We start from the raw sequence: 14143 nt of genomic DNA on the forward strand, positions 1-14143 counted from the left end.
TAGCTTCCTTCTTAAAGAATTTTTACTTATTTCTGGTTCGGGCTTTAATAATTTGGCTTAGGTATGACTTTGTTTCCAGTATCTTTTAAATGGAGATAATCACAAACTATGACCACAGCCATTTGATTTTGAATATAGGAAGAAATATGTCCAAAAACCAAAAGAGACTAATGAGCACTGGACCATGCTTTTAATGCTTCAATTAGTGTATTTGTTGTTTGTATTTTTTCATAGGAGCCTTATAACTTGTGTCTCTGCTTAGAAAATTAGGATGTTTCTCCAACATATTTTGACGGCTTCCTTGGTGAAACTTGTCTGTTAGCCAGCCATGTAAACAGACAGGGCGAAAGAATATTTTTTTTATCAAACAACAACAGGTTTATTCTTACAGATTAGAAGAAAGATTTTGTATTGCATCCTGGCATATATAAGAAGGCATTGCCTGAAGTCTCTGAAAAATTCTCTATTCTTGTATTTCAAAACCAATTTTTCTGAAACAAAATATGCATGTAGAATCTAGTCTATGCAATATTTGCATAGTCCTTAAAATGCTAGTGTCACTTGAAGCTGCTTGGTCTTTGCGAGGATGTATGAGAAATTTGGGTGAGAGCATGTTCAAGGATCTGACAAATTGCCTTACAGGATTGTTTTTCCACTTTATTCACCTCAAGGCAGCTTCAACTGTTAGGGTCCTTTGAGGTCCTTAACTGTGTTACCACTGATAAGCAAAGTATTATTCTTCATTCAGGCCTTGAGAGACACTTGAACACATTTGAAGTCTACACCTCAAAGCTGTTAGCTTTATTCTGCAAATCTTGGTGAAAACAAGTGTCATTCTTCAAGACAGCCTGTTTATACTACAAAAAGGCACAAATGAAATAGAAATGTACTAAACCTTCAGTGCAAAAGCAAAAGTCTTAAAACTGTGGAAATACCCCTTCAAAAATCCTTCACAAATTGTTACACGGTTGTGTTTTGTGTGGTTTGTGATAGTGTTGAAGTAGATGCTAGATGTTGTCCATAACTGCTGCCCTTTGTACTTCAGCCCTTGAACTTTGCTGTCTTGCTTTCTGCACTTATACACATTTATCTCATACTTACTTATTATGAGCAGATAATGGTCTTGTTCTTTTGGCTAGAACAAGTGGAAAGGGCTCCACTTCTTGTTATTTCTGTTTCCCATTAAAAGAAAAAAGATGGAGGTGGGTGTGAGTACGTGACCTATCCTGAGGAAACCCGAGTATGTACGTAACTCTAAATAGTAATGGCTGTCCCATGTCTTGTAGCATGTTCTGTAGTTCTGAAAAACCACACCGGATAGAACTAGAGGGCAGTGACCTTGCTAACAGCTGAACACAGATATGAATCCAAGTATTTCCTCCAAATTGGTGTGGTATTCAGATGTACTTCTATCCGGAGTTAATCTCTTTCAAATGCCCTGGTTGGTCATAACACATTTAAATAAGGCATTCGTATTTATTTGTAAAGGGATGAGTAGGAGATTGGGTAATGTGATGAGGAGTTGATGTAGCTAGAAGTCATGTGGCATTAGAAAACTCTGTGAACTGTGGAACATTATCTTCTCTTTTCTCAGACAGTAGGATCCACCAGCTTCTTGAAACTATAAACTTCTCTTCCAAAGGGCTGCTAGACGACAGATTGGCTAGATGGCATCTGACAGATGATCTAGCCAACCTAACAATGTATGTGGAACTACCAGACTATTTGTCAACATTCTTGCATCTAATGAATGCCTTTGAAAAGTTTAATGCACTGTCCTTGAGCTGTCGGTCTTGCCTTCCCGGTGGAAATATCACACAATAATCACCAAATTCAGTGATATGCTATGTGATCGGACCTGAATTTACAGAGGAGGTTTTCATCTGAACTGTTTCTTTAATAGTAATTCTCACTATATATGAGAAAAGTTGGTGCGTTCAGCTGAAGTAGAAATAGGTTTCACTGTTCTTTAAAGTTGCATAAGTATTCTGGAGCTAAGGGCTGTTTGCTTGTTCTGCATAGTACCGCTACTGAAGATGGAATCATAGAATAGGCAGAGTTTAAAGGCAGACATGAGGATCATTGAATCCAACTCCTGACTCCACACAGGGCAATGTCAGTGTTGAACAGTGTATCTGAAAGCATTGTCCAAATGTTTCTGGAACAATGGACAGGTTTGGAGCCGTGATCACTTCCCTGGGGAGCCTGTTCAGTGCCTGACCACCCTCTTAGTGAAGAACCTTTTTAATAATATCCAATTTGAACTTCCCTTCACACAACTTTAAGCCATTTCCACCTCTCCTATCCCTGCTAACCAGAGAGCAGAGATCACCTCCGTCTCTGCTCCCACTCATGAGGAAGCTGTAGATAGCATTGAGGTCAACCCTCGGTCTCCTCTTCTCTGAGCTTAAACTGTTTGCTCTTTGTAACTCATGCCCTCTAGTCCTTTCACCATCTTTGTTGTCCTTCTTTGGAAACATTCTAGTATTTTTATATCCTCCTTATATTGTAGAGACCAAAACAGATAAGCTCAGTAGTATTTAATAGCAGGCACTACATTCATGATACCTTGTATGAATATGGAAAGTGATATTTGTCAGTCATCTTCTCTTGGAGCCTTTGAAGTGGCTATGACTAGCATGTGTCTATAATTAAGTTATTTAGGTAAGATATAAGAACTTCCTGCTACAGTACTCTCCAAACACAAACCCTGAGTAGCTTTTCTTGATGCCCAGAATAATTTCCAAAGTCATAATGAATGACTACAGATGATCAGAAGAGCTCCTTGCTAGCTGAGATACTTACACAGTCCTACTGTTTGCAGATACTTCATTCACCTTCCATTTTCTCCTCTCCCCATTAATTTGATATTTATTGATGCATCTGGGTTATTTAATCAAGTGCTAATGTTTAGGAAGTCTTCCAAAGAATCTATTTTAAAAAGTCACACCTGTTCCCAGTTTCCTTTTTGAATGAACCAGACAAATACATGAACAACCCCCCAAAGTTGTTTATTGGGAGGCTTGTCTCTTCAATAGTAATGACTCAAGAATTAGGCCAAACAACGTAATATGGATCTAGTGATGGCAAGAATATCCCATTTCCTTGACAGTTACGCTTGTGTTAGCTCCTCATATGCCATTCAAGGGATCTTAATACTTACCTATAAGACATCCGGCTTCCTGTAGCCTTTCAGAAATGTCATTTAGATTATTTTTGGAACTTCAAGCTATTGACAACTCTTTCTGTTACATTGCTAATACCACTTCGCAGCATAGAGAATAAAGTGAGCTGACTTCAGTCATTAAATCTGAGCATAGTGTTGAGAGAGCAGTATTTAAAATTTCAGTGTATATGCCATTCTCCATCCTGCCTGCTGCTTACATACATTGTGTTGCATAGTTGTATGTGCTCTGTTTTAGGTCTGCTACTTCAAGATATGAGAATTAGAGTAGGCCACCTAATGCATATTTTATTCCTTGTAAGACATTTATTTTTGGACGAGACAATATAGCAGGAAATAGTAAATAAGATTTTGGATTTGTAAATAGTTCAAGTATTTTTTCAGATGTATTATTTTTATTAAAAGTACTTTCTCTACCTACTTTGCAAAAAATAACAAATTTGCTAATTGTGCTGGAAGCATATTGTGTATGTTTCATCTAGCGTTAAATCTGCTGGATAAACTGACCGATACTGGAACTTTATTTAGGTTATTATGCAGGTACTTAGAGCGTAAAATAGCTGTCCTATAGTATTCTTGGAAGAGGCCTCTTTCCTCTGTGTGATCAATGAAGGAGACACCTTACATGTACAAGACATAGAATCTCCCTTGTTAGTAGTTCCATCAGCAGAGCAGGAAAGAGACTGTATAGGGATATACCTCTAAACTTGTAGAGAAAGTAGTTGTCTTCTTTTTTTCTTTAATGTGGGCAGAATTATTTCCCTACCTTTTTTTCTTGGAAGAGACCAACCTGTTTTCAATAAATGCATGATACATGCAAGTATAAGTCTTACAGTTTTCCACAAAGCACTAGGTTTTCTCCTGATGAACAATGGAAAAACAAACGATGATAAGTTTGATTCTCTCAGGTTCATTTATTTCTGTAGGTTTTATATGTTGGACTTAGTAAACTTCTATTAAATATAATGAACCTTACTTTAAAAAAAAAAGTCTTTGGGGCATGGGAAAGACTCCCAGGCAAAACTGAAAATTCTGTTACAGAAATTTAGATTACCCCTCACATGTGAATAGTAAATTATTTTACAATTAAATAGCGGGGTAACCTCTTACATTGCACACAACAGAAAGAGTTTTAATAACTTGTAAAGGGATGGAGGAGTAATGTATGTAATATATAGGTGAGAGAAGAGATACAATAAAAATCCTAAAATACCACATGATCAGGCCAGTATGTTCTCTTTGTAGATCTAACTAGAACTCTTGTAGTTAGATTGTAGTGAGAATAAATTAAGTGGAAGCAGAGAACTCTGTATGTGTGTTAATATTAACTAATCAGTGCACTCCATCTTTCACAGATTGTCATACTGAAGGGCAGAATATCCTCTTCACTGATGGAGAATATATTAATCAAATAGCAGCATCCAGAGATGTAAGTGTTATATATGATGGGTAAACTATTTTTCTCTCACCTAATTGCTTTATTTTACAAAATGTATACGATTTCATTTTTGCTTAAAGTTTGGCTTTTTCTTAGCTAACACAACTAAGGAAGAAATCCATGTAGCTAAAGGTAATGAAAAACTGCCATACATGTGTATATTCACACAATTGATTTGTGATGGAACATAATTTTTCAGATAAGTTTTAAGAAAAACTTCATCACTCTTTCTGGGAAAAAAAAATCTTACATTACATAATAATGGCTTTTTAACATGTTCTTCTATAGGGGCTCTGTGGGATAAGCTGCTTTAGTGTAATTTTAATCTTAATTTCATTTCCTGTAATTGCTTTGGTACTTGTTGGAGAATTTCAGACAGACTTAATAGAAGAGGTAGCAAAGATATACTACATTCCAGTAGATTTTATATGAAAATTCCACTGGCCAAAACTGTGGAATAAATAGCTGTGAAGTAAGCTGTGAAGTAAGTGCTTTGGTGAGAGGTGAAACTGTGTTAGCTGTTGTATGTTTTCTTTGGCAGGCAGTTATTGCATTCACAGTTCTGGACTGGTCACTGTTTACTGCCTGTGAGAAAACTGTAACACATGGATGGAGCAGGGCTGGGGTGGGGCAGGGTAGGCAACAGATACTAGCTAGACATGCATCTGTAAGGAAACCAGTATTAACCAGTTTCCCTATTCAGACAACTTGTTTTTAACATGGCCAGATGAATGTACTTGTAAACAGAAACCTCTTTTAACTACTATTTAAATCAGTCATCCTTAAACTGCACTTAGAATTTTGAGTTATGAACCAGAAGAAGTTTAGGGCTTAAAATAAGGTTATAAATCATTGTGAAAGCAAGACTTCTGTGGTGAAGTTGGAAGCTAATTATTTCTATATTAATTCACTATTTTATTAGCAAATTCAAAATATTTTTAAGGTCTGTCAGATGCTTCTCTTCAGACCATTCTGTTTGCCATTTTCTTCTTTTTACTCTGTACTAAACGTTACTTTATCTGTGTGCCATCTGATAATTTGCTCTGATCTAGTATAATGCACTTAGACCATGAAAAGTAAATCAGTGTATTTATTGTTCAATGAAACAATGAATATTTTATTTATTGCAGGATGGTTTTGTAGTGCGAATATTTGCAACAAGTACTGAGCCAGTACTGCAACAGGAACTGCAGCTTAAGCTTGCAAGAAAATGCTTACATGCCTGTGGCATCTCATTGTTTGATCTGGAAAAAGACTTGCACATTATCAGTAAGTCCTGTTCTTTGAAGGTTAATAGTAAGCTAATAATTCAAATAATAAGACTGAAACCCTGCCCTTCCCTTTGTTTGCCTTTATTATGTGAAGGAAGGTATAACTCCATTACAAATATCAAGAAGTATGAGGTTTTTGAAACAGCTTAAACACTGCTTGACTCATAGTAAGCCAAACAGTCGTTTTGAACCACAGTCTTTCTGTCTTTACCAGTATTTTCCTTTAGTTTATAGTTTAGTTTTAAGTATAGCATTGTTTGAAACTTAGACTTCATCATAGGGCTCACATAACATGTATTTAAGCTGTACAACTCCTTTCTGTGGGTCAGTGTTTATGAAAGTTAAAAGAACTGCTGGCTGGATTCATGGAAAGGAATGCATTGAAAGATAGATACTAACATATTTGAAAACCGCATTTGTGTCAGAATTTCTGAGATGGTAAACCATTGGTATCTGTGAAGGTAGTTTGGAAAAGTCACTTGGCATCTGCTTTGTTTTTGTTTTTGTTTTTTTGCTATTTTAGGTGACTGCTTTTGGCAGAACAAAAGGATGTTTGGCTACGTGGACCTTTTGTCTGACCAAGTGCAGTTGCTCTTACATTAGTGTTTTTTTCCTGTTTGAACAACTCCACCATGTCTAGCCCAGTAAGCCTTCTGGCAGCAAAATTTGTTTCACTTGCAGCTTTCTTAGAACCTTTGTTGTTACAAACTCTCCCTGATGGAGAGTCCATTAACTAGTCTGTGGAACTGCCTGGTAAAACTGACTGGTTAACTGCCTTCTTCCTTGCACAGGTACAGGGTTTGATGAGGAATCGGCTGTCCTTGGTGCTGGAAGAGAGTTTGCCCTTATGAAAACTGCTAGTGGAAAGGTATTAAAAATGTTTTGTAGTAAACAGCATCAACATATTTCTATTTTTTTTTAATTTAATTACTATTTTCAACAATTTCTTTTTGCCTTCTTAATATGTTAGAATGAATTTATATGACTGTATTTAAATTTTTTTTCAGAGTCCTCTTGAAAGGGAAAAATGCAAATAATTATTTGAAAACATAAGTAGATGAAGTTGGAACCCCTGGGTAATTGGTGGCTTTTTTGGTTGAATTTATAGGAATTTCTACAGTCACTCTTACTTGGAGACAGTGTGGGGTTTTGTTCTAGATTTCAGGGAGAGAGATTACCTTTTGTCAACAAATGATGTATTAGCACACTTGCAAAAATCTTGACTTCCTCATGACTTTCCATAAGCCATCTAACAATAGCCACTTACGTCTCAGTCTGTTTTTTCAGGTCCTTCAGACAATTATCATGAAATTTCCCCCATAAGAAGTTTTTGTTTGATTTTAAGTCATTTGATACATTGGTTCTGCTTAGTAGAGACTGTTTTTCAGGGGTGCTTGCACATTCACTGAAATTTAGAAATAGTTTCGCTTACTTTCACCATGACTTTTTGACATTATTTAATGTGTTTCTATGTCGGTTTGGAAAAGCAATGTTATTTCACATGTATAAGCATAGATCTTTGTTTTCCTGTGCTCAGAATTTTGTTGCTGTACTGGAAGGAGGCTTTGTTATGCCACAACAGTGAGATTGTTATGCTCACAACAGTGAGATTCATGAAAATGGTCACATATAAGCTTAATTACTTTTTCCCAGTAAAATTTAATAATATGAAACCTAGAATTTGGTCAAGCTAGAACTCTTCAGACTACAGATGGAGACAAATTATTTTGATCTTCAGACTAAGATCTCTCGTGTAGTTAAAGTCAGCAAACTTCCTAGTTTTGGTCTCTTAAGTTGTGTGTTTAAGCATAAAATACACTGTACAAGACATAATGAAAAATGGCTTTAAGTGCCTACATATGTTAACACACCTATTTCATAGTACTGTCCAGAGGAAGTCTTTTGTCCACATCAGTCATTTTGTATTTGTTCAAGTGACAAATTGTGTTTTATGTTACTGTTCACGTGCTCACTGCATTTACTGAAAATAAGTTTTTTATATATATAAGCATATTAGCATTCATAAAAAATCAGTGATTTTAATTATTTATGTTGTTTTTATACCACATTGCTTTTACAGAGACATTTCTCTTAAATGTTTTTTAACGCTTAGTTTCCTCTTAATAGTTTCTCTCGAACAGTTTCTTCTTGTGTATTTAATTTGTAAAGCCAAACAATTAGATACTAAAACTATCTGTTTCTCAGTAGAATGCATATTTCAAACCAAGTAGAATCTAATTAGGATGTTCCTCTCATTAAATCAAAATTCATAGGTATAGGATAGAGATAGAGATATCAGAAAAAGTTCCATGTGTTTTGAAATCAGCTTCAAACTAATACATGTTGAAGTGTTGTGGTGTAACTGCAAATGATATACTGTTTTTTTCCTAGATTTATTATACTGGCAAATATCAAAGCCTTGGAATCAAACAAGGTGGTCCTTCAGCAGGAAAATGGGTTGAACTACCAATCACGAAATCTCCAAAGATTATTCAGTTCTCGGTTGGACATGATGGTTCACATGCCTTACTTGTTGCAGATGATGGAAGTATATTCTTCACAGGTTCTGCTAGTAAAGGAGAGGATGGAGAATCAAGTATGTATTAGGTTGCTTGATCAGTACTTGTTAAAAGCCTATCAACTGCTTTTTAATTTCAAAGGAAAATTGTTAACATTTTCCAAGAACTTGAAAGCACGCCATCGGTAGAATTATTTTATATAATAGATACATTTTATAGGAAAAGTTTTTGAGAGTTGTATTAAAGTACTTACCACATACTAAGGAGATTTTGTGTATGAGCACATAACTTTGTGAAGTTATGCTTTAAGCAAAAATTGGATGTTTCTGAAAACTTGACTCTTGTGAACTTTCTTGTATTTCAGTAAAGTTTTTCAATGACATTAAATATTGCTGGGTTTGAATTTTACCCCAATATACAACCAGCATCACTGCTTCTCTCAGCTAATGATGTTGAACTCATTTTTAGTACAGTTTGGATTCTGTGGTGGGAGTGCTATTTTAATGTTGTTTTGATAAAAGTCAGTCGTGTTCAGTCAAGAGGCCATGCAGTCTGTCTGGGAATTTGTCTAAAAATCTGAAGACCCAAACTTTTGCCTCTTCGCTGTTGTTTTAGAGAACTTTGTAAACTGGTGTTTTGCCAGCAGATATTTCTCTGTTATGGAGAAATTATAGAAAAATAATACAAAAATTACCTCCAAAATTAAATATTTCACTTTTGGAAACAGACTGTTGTGTTTGTTTGTGTGAGATTTAGGTGGGGTGGGGAATGGTAAAGACTTTAATAGTACTGAATTTTTTGTGCCTCAGTGTAGTTAGTCAGAACTATCAAATTGAACTCTTTATGCAGTAATAGATGGTTAGAATTTAAAATAGAATTTTAAAATAGATTTCAATTGTGTATGTGTGGGGTGTATATATATATTGTATATATATATATATTTGTTGTATATATATATATACAACATGAGGTTGAACCCAGCTTTATCTCAATTAACTGTATAGTAGTTTTACCTTTCAATGAAGTTGCTAACTACAACTCATTGGGCTCCATATGCAAGGTTTGGCCTAACTTATTTTGAAACAAAACATCTATAGCCTAGTGTTACTGTGAAGGACTAACTACACAGAACAGACAGTATTCTCCAAGAATGTATATTTTTTCCCATATGGCATAACTAAAATACAGGCAAGAACATATTATATTATAACATATTTGACACATGTAGAGGGGATTCTTGAATGTTCTCAGGGGACAGAAAGTTAATATTACTCCTGTATAAAAGTCTGTGGATAACAAACATGGTATCAGCCACAGCAACCCTGTAGAGTTTTAAATGCAAATCTACTGAAAATCGCATGGAACGAAATCGTATTTCTTCCTTCAGTAAATTTAGAGTAAATTTAAGAGATTTAATCATTTGGGGCAAAAAGATTTCAGAAAATGTAATTAAAAGCAGAAATTTCAAGATTTCCTTGGGCAATTATTTGGGCAATTAAAGAGAAATGATTCTTTTTGTTGTATTAAATTAATTACAATTTCAGATGAAACAGAAGTTTAGCACTTTGAAGTAAATTGCTGTCACTGCTTTTGTTTGAGTAAGGGAAATTGAAGTGGACCTCAGCACTAGGTCTTTTTTTCTGGAGAATATGATCAGGAACCTGATCAGGCTATTCTCAGTTCTTTTAAAACTTCAACTCTGTTCAGACTGATCTAGTTGTCTTTGTCACTCTGTCATTTGGCTTTGAGTGGCTCAAACTTTACAATTTTTTTTCTGATTTCTTTTAAACCTAGGTAGGAAGATCGGTTTTCTGCCTGCAAAGTGCGTGTACACTTTCTCTGTAGAGAATGTTAACTGTTAGCAATTAAAGGTAGCTCACAGTCCTCTGACTTGGGTAAATGCTCATAGGCAGGAATAGTAGCTGTTAATTGTTTTATCTGGTCTTTAGCCATTCTTTTATTGTTTTGTTTAAGAACAGAGTGCAAACAATCTTTTTGTTGTTGTTGCTGTTGTTTTTTAATAATTTTTAGTACTTCTCTTTTCTCCTTAGAGGAATCTGTTAAGACTCAACTGTTTTTAAACATCATTTTAATAAACAGATAATTTAATATTTTTCTTTAGAAAATAACAACAAAACTTTTAATCGTATAGCTTACTTTGCATATATTGTCACATATTTTTCTGAGGTGGCACTGAAGACTTTTTAGTAATTTTGGTTTTTTTTTTGCACTACATATTGGTTTGTAAACCTCATGAAGTATGAGGTTAGTTCAGTGTATATATAATAAAAACAAAAACAAAAACAAAAAACCATGAAGGTTCATTACTGAAAGATACCGACTCATGACTTCTTTTTGCAATTGAATTTTTAGAGAGAAGCCAGTGCAATCCAACAAAAATTAGACCAGGAGATCATACAGATGGATTTTTTTCAGTAGCAATCTGAAAACTAAGCCCTATTTGTATAAAAGATGTTATTATGCATTCAGAGCTTTCTTGAAAAATAACTTGTAATTTAATTTATTTAAAGCTAAAAGCAGACGGCAGTCAAAACCATATAAGCCTAAAAAAATCATCAAAATGGAAGGAAAGATTGTGATATCTACAGCTTGCAATAATGGAAGCAGTTCTGTGATTTCAAAAGATGGAGAACTCTACATGTTTGGAAAAGATGCCATTTACTCTGATAGTACAAGTAAGCTAATATTTGTCTTTTAAATGATTTCTCAAGTAGAGTAATTTAAATTAGTTTGAAGTTTTTTACCTGTGGAAATGATGTCTGTATGTTTCTTACTCTCCTAATAAATTTCTGAATTGCTGCTGATTCAGCCAGATATGACAGAAAGATAGAAAGACGAGACTGAGTTTCTTTAAGTTCTGTAAAAATATATAGGGACATACTCCACCAGGGACAAACTCCCAAATGAATGCATCCAGTAAGGGAAAAGAATTAAAATCAGTTGTGTTCTTAATATGACATTAATTGTTTTTCAAAATTAGTGATTTGGAGCAGGGCTTAGTTTGCTTCTGGCTTTTTTCTTTTTGCAGGAGACATAATCTAGAACTAATTCTCTTTTCACTTCTTACTCTAGCACTTGTTTTGCTTATCCATTATTCTTTTCCCTTACTGTTAATTTAAAAGTTGTCAGTACTCATTAATAATTGTGTAATATTGCAGAAGTTTTCATCTCAGGTAGAAAGTGCAATTTATCACTCAACTGCTCTGTGTCATATAGGTTTAGTAACAGATTTGAAAGGACACTTTGTGACTCAAGTAGCCATGGGCAAAGCTCACACCTGTGTATTAATGAAAAACGGAGAAGTTTGGACATTTGGCGTAAATAATAAAGGACAATGTGGAAGAGACACAGGCTCCATGAGCCAGGGAGGAAAAGGTGAGGAACCTAGATTTTTCCTTTTGTTTTGTGTGCTGGAAAATATCACAAGTAAAAAAACATAACTATATTTATTTAAAATATAATTCTAATACTAAAGCTTAAGCACATACAGTGTACTTAAAAAACAAAACAAAACAAAAAACAACAAAACAGGCATGCACAAATGCACATGCACACAAACTTTTATTTTGTTTGCGAAAAAGCTTTTCTTTAAGAACAACTGAATAAAACCAAACCTCATTATTCCTTTTCTTAGTTGTGAAGGCTAAATACATGCACCAGCTCACGCTTGGAAAAGTTTCAGAGGTGTCGTTGTGCTGACTGAGCGTATAAATCAGGCATTTGTAGTTGTTCCTTTTAAAATCTGATCTGTGAGTGTTCTTCAGATCTTTTTCAGTAGCCATTGCTGAGCTCTGAAAACAGCTGTTTATTCTTTCAATATCCCAATTAGGTTTTGGAGTTGAGAACATGGCAACAGCAATGGATGAAGATCTAGAGGAGGAACTCGATGAAAAAGATGAGAAGTCCATGATGTGTCCTCCAGGCATGCATAAATGGAAGCTGGAGCAGTGCATGGTGTGCACTGTATGTGGGGATTGCACAGGCTATGGAGCTAGCTGCGTTAGTAGTGGCCGTCCTGACAGAGTTCCTGGAGGGTAAGCAGACATAAGGAAATAGACTTACTGTAGTGGGTTGAACAGGTAAAGCATGTGTTGAATTCAAACTGAGCTGTTGTGTTCTTAAACTTCAATCTAAGATAATATATTCAAACAGGTATGTGCTTTTAAAATCAAAAATAAGTGATTTTTTTTTTGCAAATAGCTTGTAATGGTTGGAGCTTATTTAAATGCTTTTAAAAAATTTCTTTAGGATATACCTTTTGTTTTACTAGAAGCTGTTGAATATGAGTAACAATATAGGTTGTCTCTTGACAAACATGTCACTAGAAAGGCACTTAGAGAACAAAGCTGTTATCAGACGTAGTCAACATGGGTTCATGAAGGAAAAGTCCTGCCTTAGTAATTTGATCTTGTGCGATAAGGTTACCCGCTTAGTGAATGAAGGGAAGGAGGTGGATGTAATTTTTCTGGGTTTCAGTAAGGCCTTTGCTACTGCCCCTCACAGTGTCATTCTGGGTAAATTGTCCAGCTGTGATTTGAACAGGTTCATGCTCTGAACCTGTTCACCACTCACCGAGTGGTGAACTGGCTGAACAGCAAAACTCAAGGAGTCGTAGTGAATGCAACTACATTTGGCTGTTGTCTGGTCACCAGCAGTGTTCCCAAGAGCAGAATTCAAGGGCCAATTCTGTTCAGCAATTTTGTTGATGATCTGGACACAGAAGCTGAACATATCCTTAGAAAGTTTGCTAAGGATGCTGATACTGAACTGGGAGGTGCTGTTGACTCTGGGGGGATGAGAGGCCTTACAGAGGGACCTAGACAGAGTGGAGCATTGGACAGTCAGCAACAAAGGAAAATGCTGGGTTCTGCACGTGGGACAGAGTAATGCTGGACAAAGGTACGGACTGGAAGATGAGTGATCAGAGAGCAGCCCTGCAGAAAGGGGTCTGAGGGTGCTGGTTGACAGCAGGCCCTACATGAGCCAGCAATGTGCCCTGGCAGCCAAGAGAGCAAACCACATGGCGAGCCAGTCAAAAGAGTGGCAAAATTCTTCTGCCATATTTAGCATTGTTGTGGCCTCGTCTTGAATATTGCATACAGTTCTGGGCCCCACAATATAAAAATGGTGTCAAGATACTTGAGTGTGTCCAGAGGAGGGCAGCAAAGCTGATAACAGCGCGGGAAGGCACGGAGAGGCTGAGGACACTTGGGTTGTCTAGTTTGGAGGAGAGGAGGCTCAGAGGTAACCTCGTTGCCCTCTGCATCTTCCCAAGGAGGGGAAGTGGAGAGGGAAGTGCTGGCTTCTTATTTGTGGTAACCAAGGATGTGCCGTGAGGGAATGGCACAAAGCTGCGCCAGGAGAAATTGAGACTGGACATTGGAAAAATGCTGTGAGGTTGGTCAAACGCTGGTTTGACCCAAGCACCTAGCAAGGTGCTTGATTGCTAAGGCCTGTCAGTGTTCAAGAGGCTTTTACATAATGCCCTTATTAATATGCTTTAAGTTTTGATTAGTTCTAAAGTGGTGAGTCAGGCTGTTGGACCTAATGATCTGTGTAGGCCCCTTCCAATTGAACTATTGTGTTTTACTTACAGAGATGTTGGCTACGGGATAACCTTTCTTTGTCCTATGATGGAAGATTTTATCTTGGTCTTCCATTTGATTTTATCTGTTACTTCAGGTTTGAGCAACATAAAGGGACCACTGCT

At 36.1% G+C, this 14143-nt stretch overlaps 1 protein-coding gene across 11 annotated transcripts in view; it reads left to right on the forward strand.

Annotated features, from left to right (window-relative positions):
- The window catches only part of MYCBP2 (MYC binding protein 2), a 193244-nt gene that overhangs the window by 41773 nt on the left and 137328 nt on the right, over positions 1 to 14143 (forward strand). For all 11 annotated transcript variants that reach the window (XM_032183624.1, XM_032183633.1, XM_032183660.1 and 8 more), the window contains exons 9-15: positions 4540 to 4613; positions 5753 to 5891; positions 6685 to 6761; positions 8285 to 8489; positions 10944 to 11108; positions 11650 to 11808; positions 12263 to 12467. In XM_032183624.1, coding sequence (XP_032039515.1) covers positions 4540 to 4613; positions 5753 to 5891; positions 6685 to 6761; positions 8285 to 8489; positions 10944 to 11108; positions 11650 to 11808; positions 12263 to 12467 — 1024 coding nt within the window. The remainder of the gene's footprint in view (positions 1 to 4539; positions 4614 to 5752; positions 5892 to 6684; positions 6762 to 8284; positions 8490 to 10943; positions 11109 to 11649; positions 11809 to 12262; positions 12468 to 14143) is intronic.

Source organism: Aythya fuligula, chromosome 1 (assembly GCF_009819795.1).
Source record: "Aythya fuligula isolate bAytFul2 chromosome 1, bAytFul2.pri, whole genome shotgun sequence".
Lineage (NCBI taxonomy): Eukaryota > Metazoa > Chordata > Aves > Anseriformes > Anatidae > Aythya > Aythya fuligula.